This window comes from Neoarius graeffei, chromosome 11 (assembly GCF_027579695.1).
Source record: "Neoarius graeffei isolate fNeoGra1 chromosome 11, fNeoGra1.pri, whole genome shotgun sequence".
NCBI classification, from domain to species: Eukaryota; Metazoa; Chordata; class Actinopteri; order Siluriformes; family Ariidae; genus Neoarius; species Neoarius graeffei.
The window spans coordinates 62,129,482-62,154,615 of NC_083579.1; the positions used below are offsets into that span (position 1 = coordinate 62,129,482).

The following is a 25,134-nucleotide window of genomic DNA, read 5'->3' on the forward strand; positions in this document are numbered from 1 at the left end:
ATAAGCACTCCTTACAACTGTGGTGAGCAGAAAGGCATCTCAGAATGCATAACTGTTTGAACCTTGAGGTGCCCAGGCTACATCAGGTTCCACTTCTGTCAGCCAAAAACAAGAATCTGAGGCTATCACAGGCACAGACTCACCAAAACTAGACAGTTGAAGACTGCAATAAGACCAGGTGGTTTTTTTCTCTCTCCATCTGTTCAGTTTGGGTGAGCCTGTGCCCATGATAGCCTTGGATTCTTATTCTTGACTGACAGGCGTGGAACCCAATGTGGTCTTCTGCTGTTGTAGGTCATCCACCTCTAGGTTTGATGTTTTATGAATGCCGAGATGATTTTCTGCTTCCAAGTGCTTTACAGGTCCACATATTAAAGTGGATGGAGAGTGTATATTATACTATACGCTTATAATGTGTGCAACACAAATGTCCAGCTTGCTACCACATTTTACTTATCAATGGCTAAACGTTGCTTGCTAATAGTTGTTTGTTATTCAGAGGAAGCACCAAATGAACTGAGTAGAGCATTACGGATTTGAAACTATACAAAAATTTTTTAATCATTAAATGCAGCTCCCTATCTCTCTTTAAGAGTATGTCTATTGATATATATTAGATTTATCTCTCCCATTTAATTTAATTACAGACTGTACTGCATTTGTAATATGAACTTGTTGGTTTTATTCTCTATCCTTGTTTCAGGCTATCTGGTTGGATGTTAGTGAGGAGAGTGTTCAGGCAGCTGAAGGCTTGGGCATGACAGCTGTTCAGATTACTGACATTAAGGAAGCACTGATGGAAATAGAGAAACTTACAGAGATAAAGGTAATGGGCATTTATCCTATATGATACTGTATATGTGTTTCATTATACCATTATTTCAGTGCTGTTTTAGATCTTAAATAAAAATTACGTTTTGTTGGTTTCAATAGGCATATCAGGTGAAAATTCAATCCAAATTGCTTGAAACTGTTCTCATTGAATTCAGAAATGAATACAGAACAACATACTTTTTTGCAGAATTCAAATATGTTTATCCATTCTTGAGATGTTACAAATCAAAGATTGAAAAAAGGCTTAATTTTTAGAAAACTGATGTAATATTCTGTATTCGGATAACATGGTCCAAAATGGGCCTCGTTAATGAATGAAATAAAAAGTTTTTTCTTAATAACGTTTCTATTTTTCAAGATAGTTACATAGAAATTGGCAGGCACATAGATGGCTGTATACTGAATACAAAGTATGAAAAATTACTAAAAACAAATTATGCAAATTAGTATTTAATTAGTATTAATTATGCTAATTAGGTCAAAAAGTTTAATTGCTACACTCAATAAAATGTAATTAAAGATTATTTCTAATACCCTTTTTGTGATTTGTAGGGCTTTGTAGTTCTCAAAAGTAGGGCCTACTAGTGTTTATATGAAAGAATATAAATGATAATATTCACAGTAGAGGTCTGCGCGGGTTGGATTTTTCAGTCCCGCTCCCGCCCGCGCCCGCATTGTGCAATCCCACTCCCGCCCGCGCCCACAAAGAATTATGATTTTCAGTCCTGCTCCCGCCCGCGCCCACAAAAAAATTATGATTTTCAGTCCCGCTCCCGCCCGTGCCTGCCATATTTTGTCCCGCTCCCGCCCGCAAAGCCTGCATGATGCAGACATTCGCGTCATTTCTCAGGAAAGTTCTTGTCTTGACACAGCGTGATGGTGCCCCGCCCCCTACTTTGAGTGGATTTGAGCATAAATATCTACAGCTCACGTTTGTTATTGTTTACCTTGTTTCTGAATTCAGCATGTAGTGTCTCTAATAATAATAAGTGCTGTCAAACGATTAAAATATTTAATCGGAAATCACACATTTTTATCACATGAGAAACCATTGTAATTCTCTGATGAGCATAAAAAAGTGAATGGGCTTGCTTTGTACCAATGTTTTTTTTATTTTTTTTTATTGCAAAGCAAAGCTAGTAAAAGAAATGAATTGATTTCCTGCTTGCGTTAGTCTACAACTTTAATCAGAGAGACATGTTACACAGTGACGGTAGGCTTGACTCAATGCTATCCCAGAAATCCTTCCTGTAATATGCAAATTTGGCCACCTCTGATTGGACATCCAAATTTGCATATTACAGGAAGGATTTCTGGGATAGCATTGAGTCAAGCCTACCGTCACTGTGTAACATGTCTCTCTGACTAAAGTTGTAGACTAACGCAACAAGCAAATCAATTCACTCATGGTTCTCTTGCTAACTGGGTGTGAACTACGAGTCATTAGAGTGATCAGTGGCAAGTTTAAGATGCTGTTTTTTACTCACTCTAGCAATCTGACTTTCTCTGCAAGTTTAGGCATCTTAAAATGTTTTTATTAATACCAAATAAAATATCCAGCACAAATTATACATGATAGACATAAATTAATAATTTATAAATTTTATTTCAAGCACGTTTTTAGTTAGCGGGACTGCAGCTTATCACCGCTCCCACCCGCGCCGCATATGCGCGCGCCCGCAATGAGCTTTCAAAATTTGTCCCGCGCCGCATTGCTTTGCGGCGGGTCCCGCGAGTCCCACGGGACTCCCGTGGGAGTGCAGGGCTCTATCGCTACGTTCACACTGCAAGGCTTAATGCTCAATTCCGATTTTTTTGTGAAATCCGATTTTTTTTGTGAGGTCGTTCACATTAACAAATATATGCGACTTGTATGTGATCCTCAGTATGAACGAAAAGCGACCTAAAAGTGTTCCACATGCGCATTGCAGGATACGACGACGTCACACGCAGTGGGCATGGCCAGTGTTTACGGAAGTAAAACCGCCCGGTTGCGGTATGACCCATCCAATCTAGCTTGAATAGCTGCATCCCCCCAAATGGAAATCAGCTCCCTAACCTCTGCGTCCTTCCATTGAGAAGATTCAGAACCTTCACAACCCGAAGCGTCCCTCGCATTGATGTCATGCGCCATGTTGTTGTAACTTTTTTTGAGAGACCCACCGCCTACTTCAGCGCAGAATAGTGACATTTGTGGCTTGTTGATGACGTGTAAGTTGGATGAATGCGACCTGGCGGTTCAGACTGAAGTCGCATATGAAAAGAGCGGATAGGAATCGGAATTAGGACCACATATCCAAATGGCCTGGGTCGGATTTGAAAAAATCGGATCTGTGTCGTTCATATTGTCAATAAAAGATCGGATACAGGTCACATATGGGCGAAAAGATCGGATTTGAGTCACTTCAGCCTGCAGTGTGAACGTAGCCTAATTCACAGCTTTCAAGGCTAACCTCGAAAAAACTGTGTGATCCACATCCAATAAACAATTCACATTAATTGAATTGAAATTGACACTTGTGTTTCTGACTTCCGGGTTTTTAAAATATCATTCTGACCACTAAGATTTCAATATTTTTCATCAAAACAACTGCAGTTATATTCTAAAATTGTTATTTATTTACAGGAATCAGTTTTACTTGTAGGGGTGGCACGGTGGTGTAGTGGTTAGCATTGTTGCCTCACAGCAAGAAGGTCCTGGGTTCGAGCCCCGGGGCCAGCGAGGGCCTTTCTGTGTGGAGTTTGCATGTTCTCCCCGTGTCCGCGTGGGTTTCCTCCGGGTGTTCCGGTTTCCCCCACAGTCCAAAGACATGCAGGTTAGGTTAACTGGTGACTCTAAATTGACTGTAGGTGTGAATGGTTGTCTGTGTCTATGTGTCAGCCCTGTGATGACCTGGCGACTTGTCCAGGGTGTACCCCGCCTTTCGCCCGTAGTCAGCTGGGATAGGCTCCAGCTTGCCTGCGACCCTGTAGAAGGATAAAGCGGCTAGAGATAATGAGATGAGATGAGTTTTACTTGTAAAAAATAAGTAGGTAAAGCTCTGAAAACCTAGTTTAAAGTCTTCTGTGAATCATAATATCAAAACTAGCAGACGGAAAATTTTGCTGAATACTTCATCAGAAACAGTGAGAGCGAGAGAACATCCCTATAAAAATTATCTGATTGATATTCACAAGTAATCCAGTCGGAAACCGATCAGAAGAGAGAGAGCCTGACTGCTTTCCTGTGACTCAAAAATCACCAGCAGTTTCCTGACGTCATGTGAGCAGAGTTTTTACTCTGTTGTACCAACTTCAACCTGCTGTTACTCCCAAAGTACTGAATAGATCTTAACGAGATAAATTTCTTTGGAAAGCAGAGATTATAAGCTTTTTAATGATAGCAACCACAATAGAAAATATTCAAGAGTTAAGCAGTGACAGATTTGGAAACTTTGATGAACGTCTGCATGTACAGTTCTCACAGCACGGCCAGCGAGCGTCTGATATGCCTAGTTTCAAACATGGTTTCAGCCAGTAAGTGCCATATCAGACTTGATTCTTTGCTGGACTGTAATCATTTTGTTCTGTGAAGGTGAATCCTATCAAATTGCCTTCAATAGGTCAGTAATTGACACCATGTTCATAAAACATAATGACAAATTGAAAATATTCTTCATATGAGATTTGTAGATATGTATTATATAATGTTCATAAAGGGAACAAGTCTGAAGCAGTTTAATGAGTACATCACAGTCACCACATCTTCCTGTTTTGCATAATGAAATGAGGTAGTGAAGGGTTACTCCAGGGCTGGGATTAAACACTGGTATAGAGTAAAAGGCAGAATGATCTGAATGAGTCATAGAGTTGTCATAATTGTTCACTAAAATCAGTCATCTAAAATTATTCTAAATAACCTCATAGCCAACACCTCAATTTGTGTCCTTTATCCTAAACTCCATATTGGATACTGCTTGTATATTGATCTTGGTGGGAAAGTAGTAAGTTGTATGCAGTACATGAAAAAAAAAATTGTAGTACATGACGCTTACCCTGATGATATACTACACTGGCGAAAATTTTCAGTATACAGCCAGAGCTCACTTCATTGGCTACTGCATCCCATGATGCAATGTGGTGATTTCAAAGGTATAAATTTAACATAAACTGCTGTGTTCATGACATGCCAGAAATTGGAAAAATACAAACTCTGACTCAGACAAAATATAATATATGAAGTGTAATGAAATGTATTCATAGTACTAAAGATAAAAGGTTAGGTAAGATAAATAATTAAATATTATACAATTAGAATATAATAAATATTTATAATTAATTACTATAATAAAGTGTAAGTGTATTAATAATAATAATAATAATAATAATAATAATAATAATAATAATTATTATTATTATTATTATTATTATTATTATTATTATTACTAGTACACTTACACTTATTATTATTATTATTATTATTATTATTATTATTATTATTATTATTATTATTATTATAAGTGTAAGTGTATCAGTGTAAAGTTCAGAGCCTATGCAGGTGATGTGACAGATATTGCTGCTGATATCTACAGCCCCACCATGTTTCAACAGTTGTGAGAGGGGCATGTTTACCACCGTGTTGCATCACCTCTACTTTTAACAACATACAGCAAATGTTTGGGAACTAACGAGACCAATTGCTTTCGTTTTGAAAGTGAAATGTTGTCCCATTCTTGCTTGATATACCTACTAACCCCATTTCCAGAAAAGTTGGGCTGTTTTCCAAAATGCAATAAAAACAAAAATATGTGATATGTTAATTCTTGTGAAATCTTTATTTAACTGACAGAAGTACAACGAAAAGATTTTTTATAGTTTTACTGACCAATTTAATTATATATTTTAAATAGAAATGAAGTTAGAATTTGATGCCTACATCACACTCAAAAAAAGTCAGGACAGAGGCATTATTACCATTGTATTACATCACCATTCCTTTTAAAGGGAGACTGCCTTTCAAATTTTTCAAGTGTAGGTCATATAAAGAATTTTCCCTGACACCTAATTATTTTTGTTTAGTGGACTGAAAGCTACTGAATTCGAATCACATACTTCCAATTTTATTATGATTATTTATTTATTTTAATAGAACAATTAATTAATTTAGGGCCACGTGGCCCTAAATTCTCCGCTATTTTTTCCTGCTTCACCATGACCCAATACTAGATACTGCGTCATGCATCATGTGGTGGGCTTTCCCTGTTCGTGCAAGGCATTGTGGGATACAAATTTGAAACAGGAGAGAAAAATGGAGGACGTGAGTGTGCGAATGAAACATGAAAGACAGACTACAGTAACAGAAAGCAAGCAGAAAAGATGTTATGTTGTGAGGAAAGGAAATGCAGGACCAAACTAATAAATATCAGTGGTCAGCAAGGACTTTGGTATGATCAGCTGTTTGTTTAGTGATAAAATGATGTAACTGTCAGTGCACGGTCAAGGTAAACCTGTGCATGCGAACACGGACTTCCTCTGTCTGCCTGACTGCACTCAGTGAGCGATTTCATGCACATTATTTGCTTGGGAATCCTCTGAAATTAAATAATTTCCCAGCCACGGAATGGCCTGATATTTTGTGAGATATTACAGAAATAAACTTGTATCACAATGACCAAATTTCAGAGAGAACTAAATTTCAGCGATTTTATGAAATCGAAAGGCCGTCTCGGTGTAATAACGCTTTTTAATCGTATGGGATCTGAGGATACTAATTGTTGTGGATTTGCAATTGGAATTTTTGTCCATCCTTGCTTGATACAAGACTTCAGCTGCTCAAGAGTCCTCGTGCAGTGTGTAGTGCATCAGTATGGAGTTTCGGACAAAGGCTTTCTAATAGTTGTCAGAGTGGCAGTCATTTCAGAAGAGTATACTTAAAAACATTAATAACATCTGTTGTGTAGCACGTGATATTCTCAAAATTGCTCATAAATGACAAAGTGCACATCAGTTACATCAAAGTAAATAAATAAAATTAAAACGTATCAGCTACATAAATTTACAGACATAATACCAGAATCATGCAGTGTATTTTCTTTTTTTGTCAAACAGTTGTTAGAAACATTTGTAATAGAATAGAACATAGCTTTATCAGAATTACTGACTCCACGCGAGAGTCAGATCATGGCAAACTTAGTGTAACAAAGAGTGATATAAAATTGGAAAAAGAAAAAAAAAACCATCATCATAGTGAATCACATGTCCTGTAAATGATATTTGTAAATTATTAAAAATAAAATCATTGGCACACTACATGAGGATCATAAAAAACATTTCGGTTTTAATACCAGCCATTTTAAATCTATAGTTCATAATGCCATAAAGGTATTTGCGTATATTGTTCCAAGCCCAATGGGTATGCTAATCAGTATGAAGTAATAAAATACTGTCTCCATTGTTCATATTTAGGTTATATAATTCTTATTGAAGGACAGGTTTTTAAAAGATTATTTAAAGGTGCAGTTATTCATTAACACAATTATATTGTATTATGTACATACATATGTTTGTTCATTCGGAAATATAAGCATCAGTGAATTAGTAGTTTAACTAGATGTCTATATAATATGTTCTGCGGAATCCACAGGTTACCAGTGAGCAACAGCCTCTCAGCTGTAATCCTGAAGAGATCAACCATGGATATGTCACTATTAAGGTAAAGACAGCAGGAAGATATTCAACCTAGTCATGATACATGCACATACATTCCAAGCTGTATTTGCTATGCTGTTGGGTAAGAGCTGTGCAGTGAATGCAGATAAAGGTTGATGGCACAGAGCTAACACTGTTGCTTAGCAGGTGAGTAAGTTATAATGTTCCTCTCTCCTTTAGCCTGGGATGAAGATTCATTTTGTGGAGATGGGGGATGGGCCTCCAGTCCTGCTCTGTCATGGATTCCCAGAAAGCTGGTTTAGCTGGAGATACCAGGTAAGAACTGTAATTGGAAAAAAAAATGAAAAGAGAAAATGGGGTGGCATGGTGGTGTAGTGGTTAGCACTGTCACCTCACAGCAAGAAGGTTCTGGGTTCGAGCCCAGTGGCCGATGGGAGCCTTTCTGTGTGGAAAGACTTTCCCTGTCTACGTGGGTTTCCTCTGGGTGCTCCAGTTTCCCCCAAAGACATGCAGGTTAGGCTAATTGGTGGCAGTGTTGTTGACGATCACGAAATGATTTCGTTGACACACCTTTTTTTCATGACTAAAACGAGACAGTGACGAGCTAAACATAACTCTTTGATCATGGAAATATGACGAGACGTATCTGTTGTTTTCGTTGACGAGACGAGACGAAAATGTTAGTGGGTTGGTTATAGGACTATCAAAATGCATGGCATTTCCTCCAATGGTGCGTGCAACCTGTCTGCCAAATGCTGAAAATATCAGCAATGCACCTGCATCCTGTCCTTGTTTGGTCACGCCCACCACCAGGCATGTCCGGGCACAGTGCACACTGGGGCAGCCGCACACAGTTCATTGACCATGGCAGCGGCAACGCCAGCACAAGGGCTTGGTGGGCGGAAAAGACGTGATGATTTATGGACATACTTTACACATAATCCAGCAGAAAATAAAACGGAATGCCTTGTAGTGGGAGACAGAGGTACACGCTGTGGCTATAAACTACAGTACGTGGCAAGAATACGGCCAACCTCAAGAGGCATCTAAAGGCTCACCATGCTGCTATTTCTGCGACAGTAAGTTAACGTTACAAGAAGTCCTTAACAGATCATGTATACGTTTGCTAGCTTTGGTTAATGTCACTCAACAATCGGGCTGTGATGAATTTCTTATGAAGTTTTCCAAAACACCGTGACCTGGCGAAAATGAATGGGACCGCTAGCTTCATGCTAAAGTTGGCTGGGTTATGCTAACTTAAATTCAATTAACATGTCATGAGTAAAACTTGTCCTGCAAGGATTATTGGTGGGACAGCAACTGAATGCTTTGTCATATATTGACCCATATTTGAGTTACTGTGAAACATATGGGGGGAAATGTAGCTTTTCAGACCTGTTGATGTGCCTTAATATGTCTAAATGAGCAGCAGCACACCTGGCTACTCTGTTAGCAGCATGTTTAGCCATCATATATACATTAACGGACAGCGTGGTTATCTTCTAGTTGTGTGTTCATCATGACATGTTTGTGCTCTATCAGCGCATTGTGACATGTTAAACGGAGGCAGAAACACGAGTATACACACTAGACAGCGTTTATGTAGAGTATGCACACTAGACAGCGTTTATGTAGAGTATGCATACTAGACAGCGTTTATGTAGAGAGTATACACACTAGACAGCGTTTATGTAGAGAGTATACACACTAGACAGCGTTTATGTAGAGAGTATACACACTAGACAGCGTTTATGTAGACAGCATACACACTAGACAGCGTTTATGTAGACAGCATACACACTAGACAGCGTTTATGTAGAGTATACACACTAGACAGCGTTTATGTTGAGAGTATACACACTAGACAGTATTTATGTAGAGAGTATGCACACTAGACAGTGTTTATGTGGAGAGTATACACACTAGACAGCGTTTATGTAGAGAGTATACACACTAGACAGCGTTTATGTAGAGAGTATACACACTAGACAGCGTTTATGTAGAGAGTATACACACTAGACAGTGTTTATGTAGAGAGTATACACACTAGGCAGCGTTTATGTAGAGAGTATACACACTAGGCAGCGTTTATGTAGAGAGTATACACACTAGGCAGCGTTTATGTAGAGAGTATACACACTAGGCAGCGTTTATGTAGAGAGTATACACACTAGGCAGCGTTTATGTAGAGAGTATACACACTAGGCAGCGTTTATGTACAGAGTATGTTATGCACAACCTATCAACCTCGATTACAATTTCTTATCTCTGTATTGGCCTAATTTAATGTTTTAAAGTAATTATTTTTTCGACTAAAATGAATGACTAAAACTGGACTTTTAGTTTTCGTCCACTAAAACTAGACCCAAACTATCAAGGATAGAATTGACTAAAATGTGACTAAAACTAATAAGCATTTTGTCCAAAAGACTAAGACTAAAGCTAAATAAAAAATGGCTGCCAAAAACAACACTGATTGGTGGCTCTAAATTGACCATAGGTGTGAATGTGAATGATTGTTTGTCTCTGTGTGTCAGCCCTGCGATGATCTGGTGACTTGTCCAGGGTGTACCTCGCCTCTTGCCCATAGTCAGCTGGGATAGGCTCCAGCTTGCCTGCGACCCTGTACAGGATAGGTGGTTACGGATAATGGATGGATGGATGAATGGATGGATGATATTCTGAAAGCTGAGAGAAGTGTCTGGTTAATGCTGAGCATCTGGGATTAAATGCTTAATTCCAGCACAATACAGTGCCATTAATGAAATGTATTCTTGTTTTCAGATTCCTGCTTTGGCTAATGCTGGATTCAGGGCTATTGCTATAGACATAAAAGGTTTTGGTGACTCGACTGCTCCAGCAGGTCAGTTCATAATTAAATAATATTGGCTGGCTTTGAGTGGTATATCAGATATATTCCATTCAGCTAGCATGATATTGAAATAGTCGAAGACAAGTTCAGTATCATGCTAGCTGAATAGAATATATATCTGATAGACCACAAAAAAAAGCCAGCCAATATTATTATTATTATTATTATTATACATACACACTCTCTTCATAGAAGCATTCTTGAAGGCCAACGTGAGCTTACCTGCCACTTGGTCCTGTTAGCGTGGCAGTCCAGTTGCCTTCTAGCTGGTGTAGCATTCAGCAGTAGTGTTAGCGAAGGCCAATGCGAGGTTACCCGCGACTCGGTGCTGTTAGCGTGGCAGTCCAGTTACCTTCTAGCCAGTGTAGTATTAGCGAAGGCCAATGCTAGCGCAGGCCAATGCTCGCACAGTCAAGCCGATTATTATTATTATGATTATTATTATTATTACAACCCCAATTCCAAAAAAGTTGGGACAAAGTACAAATTGTAAATAAAAACGGAATGCAATAATTTACAAATCTCAAAAACTGATATTGTATTCACAATAGAACATAAACAACATATCAAATGTCAAAAGTGAGACATTTTGAAATTTCATGCCAAATATTGTCTCATTTGAAATTTCATGACAGCAACACATCTCAAAAAAGTTGGGACAGGGGCAATAAGAGGCTGGAAAAGTTAAAGGTACAAAAAAGGAACAGCTGGAGGACCAAATTGCAACTCATTAGGTCAATTGGCAATAGGTCATTAACATAACTGGGTATAAAAAGAGCATCTTGGAGTGGCAGCAGCTCTCAGAAGTAAAGATGGGAAGAGGACCACCAATCCCCCTAATTCTGTGCCAACAAATAGTGGCGCAATATCAGAAAGGAGTTCAACAGTGTAAAATTGCAAAGAGTTTGAACATATCATCATCTACGGTACATAATATCATCAAAAGATTCAGAGAATCTGGAAGAATCTCTGTGCGTAAGGGTCAAGGCTGGAAAACCATACTGGGTGCCCATGATCTTCGGGCCCTTAGGCGGCACTGCATCACATACAGGCATGCTTCTGCATTGTAAATCACAAAACGGGCTCAGGAATATTTCCAGAGAACATTATCTGTGAACACAATTCACCGTGCCATCCGCCGTTGCCAGCTAAAACTCTATAGTTCAAAGAAGAAGCCGTATCTAAACATGATCCAGAAGCGCAGACGTCTTCTCTGGGCCAAGGCTCATGTAAAATGGACTGTGGCAAAGTGGAAAACTGTTCTGTGGTCAGACGAATCAAAATTTGAAGTTCTTTATGGAAATCAGGGACGCCGTGTCATTTGGACTAAAGAGGAGAAGGACGACCCAAGTTGTTATCAGCGCTCAGTTCAGAAGCCTGCATCTCTGATGGTATGGGGTTGCATTAGTGCGTGTGGCATGGGCAGCTTACACATCTGGAAAGGCACCATCAGTGCTGAAAGGTATATCCAGGTTCTAGAGCAACATATGCTCCCATCCAGACGACGTCTCTTTCAGGGAAGACCTTGCATTTTCCAACATGACAATGCCAAACCACATACAGTACTGCATCAATTACAGCATCATGGCTGCGTAGAAGAAGGGTCCGGGTACTGAACTGGCCAGCCTGCAGTCCAGATCTTTCACCCATAGAAATCATTTGGAGCATCATAAAACAGAAGATACGACAAAAAAGACCTAAGACAGTTGAGCAACTAGAATCCTACATTAGACAAGAATGGGTTAACATTCCTATCCCTAAACTTGAACAACTTGTCTCCTCAGTCCCCAGACGTTTACAGACCGTTGTAAAGAGAAAAGGGGATGTCTCACAGTGGTAAACATAGCCTTGTTCCAACTTTTTTGAGATGTGTTGTTGTCATGAAATTTAAAATCACCTAATTTTTCTCTTTAAATGATACATTTTCTCAGTTTAAACATTTGATATGTCATCTATGTTCTATTCTGAATAAAATATGGAATTTTGAAACTTCCACATCATTGCATTCCGTTTTTATTTACAATTTGTACTTTGTCCCAACTTTTTTGGAATCGGGGTTGTATTTTCCCTGTGTAATTTACTTAGTTACTTTTAAAATCATCGACAACTACACACAACGGAGTGACATGGCAGCCAAAATTCTTTCAAAATCTTCTGCTTTTAATGAAGCAAACCTCATGGCCATGTTTGTTTACAAATTGTCACAGTCACTCCCTAGTGCGGAAGTTTTACATCTTCGATGTGTCTCTTTTCCAGTTTTTCAATGTTCGTTGGTATGTTTTTTGTCTTGTAAATATGTGTGAAGAATATATAATGAAGTTTTGTTAGCCTTTCAGGTGTTCAGCATGTCTTTAGTTTCAGTTTTCAGTTTATTTATTTACTGCTTAAACCTAGCACTGGATTAGCCTCGTCTTCTCTCTTTCTCGGCCGACAATGAAATGATTGTGCACATGCGCAGCAGAAAAGTTTTGTCATTGGATATTCGCATGAGCTCTAACGTGTGACGTTGTGTTGTCTTGACAACGTGCAATATTATAACAATATTGCATGCTCATTCTCTACTGGGGAGAATGGCGTAATACATGGAGGATAAGCGATATGATAACAATATTGCATGCCATCAGTAAACCCACTAGAAGGGAATAGAATTTTTATTCCATGGAAAAAGTGGCCTGTATGTATAATAATACAGTATAATGCACTACGCTGTTTGGATATTATTTCACAGTCTGTCAGTCTGATTTTATCTCTCTTCTCTACCATCTCTACCTCTCTTCTCTCATTGATAATTCTTAGTATATTTCAACATATTTCAGTATTTAATTATAACATGAACATGTTGGATCTCAGAGCATGCTTATGAGTGAGATTAGAATAGAAATATCAGGGTTTCCTATAAAGCTATAAAAGTTCATTGTGAGATTGAAAACCTCATAAATGCTATCTGCTTTCATTTTTTCCCCCTGCTTCTCATTGAATTAGTAATCAGTGAGACTTTAACCTGAGCAAATACATCTGCAGTAGTACATGTTGTTTCTGGCCCAGCTCTTACTAGGTGATCTGATGTTCCCTTTCTTTTGTAAGTTTTTAAACATATTTCATCAAGTTTGAACAGCACATGTTTACAAACAATTCTAAATCTCACAATAAAAGGTTAAAGCCAAATCGTGTGCAAAATAACAAAGGTTACCTCTAAGTAACCTTTGTAAACATGAAATTAGATGACTGATGTGAAACATATTCTTACTTGTTAATGATAAAATACATTAATAACTTAGTAGCATTTATGAAATGTAGTGTTTGCAGTAGTTTAATTAATAATTTAATAATTATATTTAGGGGGCGGCACGGTGGTGTAGTGGTTAGCACTGTCGCCTCACAGCAAGAAGGTCCTGGGTTCGAGCTCAGTGACCAGCAAGGGCCTTTCTGTGCGGAGTTTGCATGTTCTCCCCGTGTCTGCGTAGGCTTCCTCTGGGTGCTCCGGTTTCCCCCACAGTCTAAAGACATGCAGGTTAGGCTAATTGGTGGCTCTAAATTGACTGTAGGTGTGAATGTGAGTGTCAATGATTGTTTGTCTCTGTGTCAGCCCTGTGATGACTTGGCGACTTGTCCAGGGTGTACCCCGCCTCTCACCCATAGTCAGCTGGGACAGGATCCAGCTTGCCTGCGACCCTGTAGAACAGGATAAGCGGCTACAGATAATGGATGGATGGATAATTATACTTATAGTTCTTAGTATGTTATTACCACATAACCTTAAAATGGGTATACATATTCAATTTAAACTTGGGATGTGGATGTCTGAGTAAGTGCAGCACCAACCTTAATTTATTATTTTTCTATTCTTGTTCTATGATTTAGGCATCATGCTGTGAATAAAAATGAGAATTGTGCCCTTGTAATACCTTATATGCTGAGTACAGTACTCCCTTATGGGATCCTGAGAAACATTCATCTGGAAATGTTTCATTGCGTAGTTTTCCCCTCCAGTGCTTGGCTTCTTTGTGGATTTTTTGACATTGAAATATGAATAATTAAGCCATGCAACTCTGATCTTACTCCCAACTCTCTTTGCAGATATTGAAGAGTATTCTCAGGAAAATATTTTACAGGTAAGCAAAAGCACACAGCCTCAACTGAATACACTCAGATATCAGAAAAATATTTTGACAATGTTTATCTCCCTGGTTGTCTATAGGAGCTGGTGATCTTTCTGGATAAGTTGGTATGTATATATGTTTCCCTTACAACCCTCCTCCCTGGTGCCTAAAAACTGAACTAGACCCACTTGGCACATCAGGTTGTGCAAGTCAGCAGAAATTGAAATTTGTGAAATATACTTAGAACAGAGCCGTAGGCAGAATAGAAGATGCAAATTAGACCTGTCAAACCCAGCTGTAGTTCTCTCAAAATAAATTTAAATATATTTTTTCCATGTCACATTGATTTGAGTATTTAAAATATTAAATATTAAAATATCTGCAACACAGTATTTTGCTGGGTGAACACATGGATAGTAAGAGGTGCTGTCACTCACTATTTTCTAGCCCTGTTAATTTCTTTATAGAGCATGCCATGTCAAGCTTTCTATATATTTGTGAAAAAAAATTAATAAATAAACAGCCCTAGAACATCAAGTATCTCCCAGCACATGTTATAGTTATTTTCATGTTCCTTTAGCAATACAAAACTATACTACATAACTACCTCTTCTTCCTCCTTGTCCAGCACTGTTGCCAGGTCAGGGTCCATGTGGACCTTACTGATCCACATGTCATACTAATTGGAGCATAGTTTTACGCCGGATGCCCTTCCTCCCACTTCTGGGCTTGGGAAACAACTATTCACATCTATGGGCAATTTAGAGTAGTCAGTTAGCCTAACCTGCATGTCTTTGGACTGTGGGGGAAACTGGAGCACCCGGAGGAAACCCATACAGATACAGGGAGAACATGCAAACTCCACACAGAAAGGCCCCCGTCGGCTACTAGGCCCAAACCCAGAACCTTCTTTCTGTGAGGCAACAGCGCTAACCTCTACACCACCGTGCCGCCCCCTACATAACTAGTTATCTTATGCCAAATCAACTGGTGTGTTTAAAATTCTTTTTCACCAAGAATTTGGTTTCATTGAAGTTCTGAGCCGAGTTGCAAGCAAAAGAGCTCATTTTATGGTTTATCTCTATGCACAATAGCATAATGGCTTGGCTTCATGTAACATTTTTAGCCATTGCCCAATTTGAGAAGGTTTATTTGTTTAAATTTATTAGTGTTCTCTCGTGTTGATGTAGATAAGGAGCACACTCTGGATAAACATGAGGAAATAAGTGGAACCTCATACCAATACCCTAGCAAAGTAGGAAAGAGTAGAAAATCTTAGACTTAGGTAAGAATTCGGTAAAATGAATTTGAGCCATGGGTGGCACGCTGGTGTAGTGGTTAGCACTGTCGCCTCACAGCAAGAAGGTTCAGGGTTCTAGCCCAGTGGCCGGCGAGGGCCTTTCTGTGCGGAGTTTGCATGTTCTCCCCGTGTCCGCGTGGGTTTCCTCCGGGTGCTCCGGTTTCCCCCACAGTCCAAAGACATGCAGGTTAGGTTAACTGGTGACTCTAAATTGACCGTAGGTGTGAATGTGAGTGTGAATGGTTGTCTGTGTCTATGTGTCAGCCCTGCGATGATCTGGCGACTTGTCCAGGGTGTACCCCGCCTCTCACCCATAGTCAGCTGGGATAGGCTCCAGCTTGCCCGTGACCCTGCACAGGATAAGTGGTTACGGATAATGGATGGATGGATGAATTTGTGCCATACTCTAAATGGCATATGTATCAAGAGCAAAGAGATACACAGTCAGTAATGTTCAACATGTGTAATGGGTTGCCAGTTTAATAATAACATAATAGCATATTACAGGCCTTCAAGACAACATGAATTCTTTTAAGTGTGGATTCTGCTAGATGCTGGCTGTTTTGTGCAGGATGTTTGTACCATGCAGATATAAGAGTTTTGTGTATTTGCTACAAATTGGATGACTGTCCGTCCTGTGAAAATCTCCAATATGCCAGATAGGGTTGAGATCTAGGGACCTTTCAGGTCACTGAAACAATGTTAACACACTGCCATGTCCATCTTGTTCAGATTATACCATAGCCATAAAGGGATGAACCCAGTCAACAACAAAGCTTGGCTAGATATGTGCTTTTACGATATTTTTCAGGGAGCCTAATGTGTGCCAGGAAAATATTTCCAACACATTACGCTACCACTTCAAGCCTGTTCTGTCGGCCCATATTGTTTCCACCATATTTTGATCCATCCATTATCAGAATGCAAAACAAACCATTTCCCCTCACTTCCACCTGACATGGTCTTTTGCTGTTGTTGAGACAAAGACCAACATTTGCACAAACTTATACTGAATTTAGATGTGATTTTGCCTGGTTTGCATGCAGATATTTTCTTGCATGATTCATGCTATTATCATCTCATCCACAATCTGTTTTTATGGAAAAGTTTGTAAGTTTTTTTTTTTTAAGTTTTTTTTGTATCACTCTCAATAAACCACACCAGTGGTTCTACAGAAAGAATCCTGGTGTGTTGGAGATGGTACAGCTGCCTCACTAGCTATCACAAGTCAGTAAATTCACTTGAGTGAACACTATCTAGTGCCAGAGACTTTGTTATCCCCTCCCCAAATGAAGTTTGGCGGGGGATATAGAAACGGGTTCCGTCCGGCTGTCTGTCCGTCTGGTCACATTTTCGTTTCCGGGCCATATCTTTAAAGTGCATATCACGGGTAAATTCAGGAGCAAAATCAATGTAATTCTCCTATTTTATATTGAACTTTGGTCAAATATCTGTCACATTTTGCATTTTCTGCAATTTTTTTACCTTGCACAATACCAGAAAAATTCAGTTGAAATCAAGCCATTTGAGGCGAATTGGTCCGCCTCTGAAAAAACTTGGCATTTGGATTTCCTGGGAAACATTGATTTTTGTGACGTCACGTGCGGGACGCTTCCCTCTGAATCCTACGTCAGCGTTGGTTTGTTTATGAGAAAACGACCTGGTGGTTTTCTGCAAATTTCTTCAACGTTATCACGTAATTATTAAAATGGTTAACAGATGTATTGTAGGAGGGTGTAGTAACACCAATCTTGATGGGATTAGTACTCATCGTTTTCCAAAAGACCAGACAATGAGAGAGAAATGGGAGCGCTTTGTGCGGGGCACCCGGAAAAATTGGCTACATGCTACAGACTATAGCATAATATGCAGGGCTCACTTCACAAGGCCCGACGACTTTGAGAACTATTTGCAGTGGGAAATGGGCTTCGTGAGGCAACTTTATCTGAAAAAAGACGCAGTTCCATCTGTCAGAATGCCCAAAGCAACACCGTCTCCATCTGTGTCAGTGTCACCAAAGGAGCCAGCCGTGTTCGTCTCCCCTGACAGAAGGCGAAGTGCCGCATCCATTGAGGCCCTCGAAGCCAAGGACCAAGCAGAGCCGAGAAAAAGACTAAGAAAATCGGCAATTCACAAGTTGACTTTTGCCAGGGTAAGAAATAAGAGAGACTATACTCTAAATTAGGTGTTTGTGTGGTACACGGATAATGTTATTTATTGACACACACAAAAGTAAACAACACGAAAGCGCTGGGTGATAATTCACTTACTTCACATGTATTATTTACATCCCTGGTGTTGTCTCCATCGTCTTCACTACTTGAATTATCATCAAATCCAAACAGATGAAGCCCCAACTCTGACATCTCATTACATTCTTCATCTAAAGGTGAAGTAACATTGTGCTCAGGTGACAATTTCATATTTCAATGCAAAATTGCTAGCTGCTAAACTTGGTCTACACAGGCTGTGCACTGAAACCGTGCAAGCTCTCGCAGCCTGCTGGCGCTTCCGCAGGTGACGTCACGAATCCGGCTCCAGACTCCCTTGGGATTTTTCCAGACACGTTTTGTTATTTTATTTTTTTCTGCTGTAGACAGATGGCCTTGTGCAAAATTACCCTTCTGGATGAGTGTGTAAAGGGACATTCTTTCATATAAAAAAACCCCCCGAAATTGGTCGAATATGCACTTTAAAACTACTGAAGATATCTTCATGAAACTTTGTATACATATCAAGCAACATGTGAACTGGTGCCTTTTGCTATTTTGGATTTTTGGAAAAAAGTATTTCAAATTTTTACATAAAAATAGATTTTGACTTAGTTTCTAAGAGCAATGTTTGTTTCCGGAGCATATATCCAAAACTATTCATGATATGGATTTGAAACTTGGTATACATGTTAACAAGGTGATGTAGATGTGCCTTTTCATACTAAGAAATTTGAGAAATTTAAATTTTTCATGTTTCCATGGAAACAATTTCAGACTTAGCCTCTCAGGTTAGTCTTACTGGTAGGTTTTGTTTCCGGAGCAGAACTTGAAAACTATGAGTGGTACGGTCTTGAAAGTTGGTGTATGTGTTGATTAAGTAATGTATATGTGCCTTTTGATATTAAGAAGTGTGAGAAATTTAAATTTTTATCTCACCTGGAACAAAGGTCCGGTGAGCTTTTGCCATGGGCTGCTGAGGTCAGTGTAAAGAGGCAGGGTTGGTTTCCTGCAGCAGAACTTGAAAAATGTGACAAATAATATCTTGGAACTTGGTATATAGTTGGTATATAGGGCGGGGGATATAGATGACTCTGTCTTTTTGTTTTTGCTTGATTTGTAACCATAGTAACATAATACAGGACTTAAATCGAAATACAATTGAGAGACAGATTTCAGACTAAATAGATGTGATTCAGTGGTGAAGTCAAGATTGAGATAATGTGATTAAGATGCCTGGGGGTGTCACAAGACTGTCATTCTAGTCTGAATGTGAAATTATCCTCTCATTATGCACTACAGTTGCCAGGTTAATCAAATAAATAGTGTCCACAAATAAAGTTAATTAAGCTGGGGGTTGGAGGGATTGTTTCTTAATTTTGGATATGGCTGACTACTGTAGGGACACTACGCTGTGGCAGAGATGAACCCTGTAAGATGAACAGGGCACTGAACTGGAATGCTTTTTTTTTCTTCTTTAAAATGATTGGAATTAATTTGAACACATTTGCCAAAAGTACAGATTATTTCTTCATGATATCATGAGTGATTATGAAAGAGGTTGGGGGGGGGGGAAGAAAATCAAGGTTAGTGCTGGGTTGATTAGCGAAAATCAAGCTGAGCATCTTGCTGCAGCAAATGGTTGAAAGTTTAAGTGCCATCTTTGTTCTCAAACACAGGGCCTTACTCAGGTTACTCTGGTGGGTCATGACTGGGGTGGTGTGTTTGCATGGAACATGGCTCTGTATTACCCAGAGAGACTGAGGTATGTAGTCCTGTGCTGTCAGTGCACACCTTAAACACTATGACTAATCCCAGTATTGTCCCAGTTTAGACATGTTACATCTCATCTCATTATCTCTAGCCGCTTTATCCTTCTACAGGGTGGCAGGCAAGCTGGAGCCTATCCCAGCTGACTATGGGCGAAAGGCGGGGTACACCCTGGACAAGTCGCCAGGTCATCACAGGGCTGACACATAGACACAGACAACCATTCACACTCACATTCACACCTACGGTCAATTTAGAGTCACCAGTTAACCTAACCTGCATGTCTTTGGACTGTGGGGGAAACCGGAGCACACCCACGCGGACACGGGGAGAACATGCAAACTCCACACAGAAAGGCCCTCGCCGGCCCTGGGGCTCGAACCCAGGACCTTCTTGCTGTGAGGCGGCAGCGCTAACCACTACACCACCATGCCGCCCCGACATGTTACATCTCATCTCATCTCATTATCTCTAGCCGCTTTATCCTTCTACAGGGTCGCAGGCAAGCTGGAGCCTATCCCAGCTGACTACGGGCGAAAGGCGGGGTACACCCTGGACAAGTCGCCAGGTCATCACAGGGCTGACACATAGACACAGACAACCATTCACACTCACATTCACACCTACGGTCAATTTAGAGTCACCAGTTAACCTAACCTGCATGTCTTTGGACTGTGGGGGAAACCGGAGCACACCCACGCGGACACGGGGAGAACATGCAAACTCCACACAGAAAGGCCCTCGCCGGCCCCGGGGCTCGAACCCAGGACCTTCTTGCTGTGAGGCGACAGCGCTAACCACTACACCACCGTGCCGCCCCGACATGTTACATATTCAGCAAATTCTAGCAAGATCATGAGCTCACCAAAATAAGTGTTTTATTTGGAGATACAGAATTTTAAAAAGAGTCTCACTTGGGGAACCCCTTAAAGGTTCTGTGTAGAACCATACACAGATTACGTTCCTATCACAGAGGTATCACATGGTTTTTAGTACTAGCCCCTTTCAAATATCTTAAGATTCACAATGAAAAACATCACATTACACATGTTTCTTTCAAACATCCCAAATTTAAGTTCTAATGGCTCTGATATCACGTCGTAGCTTAATTGTTTGTGGGAAAAAAACTAACCATTGTTCTTTCTGACTCAAGGGCTGTGGCTTCTCTCAACACACCCCTCTTCCCTGTGGATCCAGACAAAAATCCAATGTTGACACTTCAGTCTATACCACTCTTTGAATATCAGATCTACTTCCAGGAGACTGTGAGTGATATATTTTCTCTTGTTAAATTATTCAAGGTCCAGAATATTGTGTTGTATTGTATTGCATTAAAAAAAATCTGAAATATGCAATACATTCATGCAAACACTGCTGAGTTGAAGCGAAACAACTGCCAAGTTATTTTTACTTGTTTATGTATTTGTAGGTTAATACTGATTATGACATTGAAACCGGAAATGATCAGAAACACACATTTTCAGGCCCTTCAGAATAAAAGACAGTTTAATCTTTTGGCTCTGGTTAGATATGGTATTTGTACGTTCCTGTTTTAAACCTTTCTGTAGGTTATTATACATAGCTTGTGCTCAGCAGTTTTCAGGTTTGACAAAGCTGAATGTAGTCATTAGGCATGAATTGACTTATTCGCTGAATTATTATTAGGCGTATCAGTGTCATCCTGAGTATTGAGGATTTGCGTTTGGGCAAACTGTCCTTCTTTTAGTCCATATTATGAAGAGCATTAACTGTCATTTGGTGTTGTGACAATCATACCAAACTCTGATTTATATAGGACAGATAAGCATTTTGGGATTTAATGTTTGGGTTTATGTTATGTTTTTATTCAATGCAAAGTACACTGTATTGAAGCCTTTCCTCTCATACATGAACTAAAGTGTCTGTGGGCCTGAAAGCTTGAGTGTGCCACCATTAGAATAGAATAGAATGCCTTTGTCACTATACACATGTACAATGAGATTAAAGCATCTCCAATAACAGTGCAAACAGTGTGTAGAGAGAGAGAGGAAGGGGGGGAAAAAGAAAAAAAAAAGGGGGGTGTAAGGTGCACAGTCTGAGGTGTATGTGTTGTGTTACATATTATGGAGTGAGGTATTGCACATATAAAGTATTGCACAGAGACAGTCACATTATAAATTATTGCACGAGAGAGTTTATAAGATAAAATATTACACATTATGAAGTATTGCAAGGTAAGGTGCACAGACTTGGCGTATGTGCTGTGTGTAAGGTGCACAGACTTGAGGTGTATGTGCTGTGTGTAAGGTGCACAGTCCTGAGGTGTATGTGTTGCGTTTCACATTATGGAGTGAGGTACTGCACATTATAAAAGTATTGCATAGAGAGAGTCACCTTATAAAGTACTGCACATTATAAATTAGTAAATAGTAAAGTAAATAGACTATAAAGTCAGAGCATATCTGAGTTCAGGGCGGTTATGGCTTTTGGAAAGAAGCTGTTTTTTTTTTTTTTAAATCGATTTGTCTTTGTCCTGATGCACCTGTAGCGTCTCCCTGAGGGCAACAGGTTGAACAGATCAAAGCCAGGGTGGGAGCTGTCCTTGATAATATTCTTCCCGCTGCCTTAGCAGAACTAAGAATATTATCAAGGACAGCTCCCACCCTGGCTTTGATCTGTTCGACCTGTTGTCCTCAGGGAGGCAATGAGTAATATACAAGTAAGGCATTTTGGAATTGAAAAATGTAATAAAATTGTTTAAATTTATCTCAGAAACTAACTTGATTATTATTTTTTGAATGCCAAAGTAGGACTGTTATCTTGTTTGCCTACTTGTTTTCATGTACAACACATTTTGTTGATGACAGTGTCAAAGAATCATTGACGACAAAGCAACATTTAAAATAACTTCTGGGTTTGAATATTTTTGCAAGCACTATATTGACTGAATAAACCTTAGTTGTTAATGGAAGACTGATACAGTATGTCCTTGTTTATCTAGGGCGTAGCGGAGGCTGAGCTGGAGAAGGACCTGGAAAGAACTTTCAAACTGCTGTTCACTGCTAGTTATGAGACAGTAAGTGACAGAGTGTAGGTTGCTGTTGAAAAACACTGGAAATGAAAAATTACCACAAAATTTAAGGTTTTCATTGTTTCTTGTTTTCTTCATAATTTTAAATTTATTTAATTTTGAGTGATTAAAGAGAACCCTAAGTCAGTCATTAATAGAGCAGTGACTACAATTATCAACAGTCCATAATTATCGACACCTTTTCAGATTTACCAATAAAAAACAATTTTACAAAGGTGAGTTTCAGTTACAACAGTTATTATTGGTTAATTAATCAACCAGAAGACCCCCCTCGCCCTTTGATCTTGTTGTCTGATGACACAGCTCGTTAACTAAGATGGAATTTTTTCAGCGCGATCAGCAAGTTGATTAAAACCTGGATGTTATCATCGCAGGTAAGCATGGTGGAAAGATCATGGACATGTTTTTACTCATCAAATTCACCGATATTTCCTGACACCCTTGTCGAAACCTCCTTTGTTTCTTACTCTTTCATTTGGCAGTCTCCATTTTGTATCAAAATGCGCGTTTGAGAAGTAACGTGAGGTGTCGATAATAGTGATCACTTTCACCAGTGTCCACCATTATCGACACCCTGTGGAATTAAGGGACATTTACAACTGTTATGTATCGATCTTTGTGTAACATTGTTGAAGTAGATGAAGTACTTTAAAGAAATAAAAGTGCTGTGATTTTATAATATTTTTTTTCTGATTCATAGCAGAATGGAATGCTTATAGAGTATTTGGAATCCTATTGCAATAAATAGAATTAGACCAGAATTAAATTCCTTGCATTTCAAAAATTACATGCTTGAAATATTCAGATTTTTCTATTCCATTCAGAAAATATATATTTTTTTAAAGTTTGTTGTAAATATCTACCACATATTACAGTATCAGTAGACATTTTATATTTTGGTTTGAGGAATGACATGCGACCTTTGACCTGGATTTTCATGCGGTTACAATGTCAATCGCCTGTTGACATTTATTGTTAAACTACAAAACTAGAAATTAATACAAACAACAACGAATGATTAACAAAATGTGATCTACAAAAATAGTGAGAAAGTGGGTAGAAAGTGGAACAAAAAGATTTTCTGACTCAGGTTAAACATTATCAGTTCATTTGTTTACAAACATTAGAATTGCTTCCTCATTTACATAAGCACCGACTTTGATATATTTATATAAAAGTTATTTTGTACTAAACATAAGTCTATGTAAAACAAATTTTAAATAAAAACTATGTTTTGTTAACTTAATGCCACATACCGATTATTTATTTTTATAAATAATCATCTGCGTGTCGATAATTGTTGAACAGTGTCGATAACTGTGGACAAAGGCGTCAATACTTGTGGAACAGTGTTACGTGATCTGATACGCTAAGTAATTGGGAATCAACTCACTTTTTCTCCAGTGGAAGTTTGAGTAATTATTCATGCACAATTTACATATTGAAAGTCTTTTCTCCTTTTGCAATGGCCAGAAGATCGTTAAAGTGTCAATAATTGTAGCTGCCGCTCTAGTATAATTTGGCAAAGAATACCACATGATAGGTCATGCTGTCATATGATTAAAATGCTTCAATTATTAATGTTGGATAGTAAAATTTAATATTGTGGAACGTCCGAGAGACAAGTTAGTTTCTGTTCACCTACCTTACACCTGTGATAAACAGTTACTTTCTCACCAGCCTCACTTGATCTGACACACACACACACACACACACACACACACACACACACACACACACACAGAGCCTATTATTTTACCATGAAAATGCAGGAAATGGAAAATCTCCTTCCATAAACATTAAATAAATGTCTCCTAACAAAAACTTCACAAAATAACGGATTATAAGAATTACTTTGTTAAACATTAACCATTTAAAATCTGTTTATTATTTGTCTTAGATTACGTGGAACATCCACCCTACAAGTGTCTGTGTATGAGCTGTAGAAACAATAACGTATAAGAACAAGCACATTGATACTAATCTATTGTTCATGTTAGACCTGAAACTGCCTGTACAATATGAAAATATAAAAATCTGTCTAACTTATATCGAAACAGTGAAAAAAGCAGTAATTATGAAAAAGCTAGATTAATACAGGATGCACTGCTAATGTTCTCTGGAACATTATTCTAGAGTTTAGATCAATGTAAGAAAATATCTTCCACCAGCAGTAAGGCCGGACCTTGCTTTAGAGCTTAATGTCATCATCAGAATGTTCATCAGTAGTCATTGTAGAACTAGGCAGGAAATGTATATGCGGCAATATGCTTCCTGGTAGTGATGGAGTCTGCTGCATCCTGAACTGGCTGAAGCTTACTGACAGAAAC

General features: G+C 39.0%; 1 protein-coding gene across 2 annotated transcripts in view; it reads left to right on the forward strand.

Annotated features, from left to right (window-relative positions):
- The window catches only part of ephx2 (epoxide hydrolase 2, cytoplasmic), a 77,024-nt gene that overhangs the window by 11,875 nt on the left and 40,015 nt on the right, over positions 1-25,134 (forward strand). For both annotated transcript variants that reach the window (XM_060934538.1, XM_060934537.1), the window contains exons 5-13: positions 704-826; positions 7,457-7,525; positions 7,702-7,797; positions 10,267-10,345; positions 14,432-14,466; positions 14,553-14,579; positions 19,644-19,729; positions 20,888-20,999; positions 22,715-22,789. In XM_060934538.1, coding sequence (XP_060790521.1) covers positions 704-826; positions 7,457-7,525; positions 7,702-7,797; positions 10,267-10,345; positions 14,432-14,466; positions 14,553-14,579; positions 19,644-19,729; positions 20,888-20,999; positions 22,715-22,789 — 702 coding nt within the window. The remainder of the gene's footprint in view (positions 1-703; positions 827-7,456; positions 7,526-7,701; positions 7,798-10,266; positions 10,346-14,431; positions 14,467-14,552; positions 14,580-19,643; positions 19,730-20,887; positions 21,000-22,714; positions 22,790-25,134) is intronic.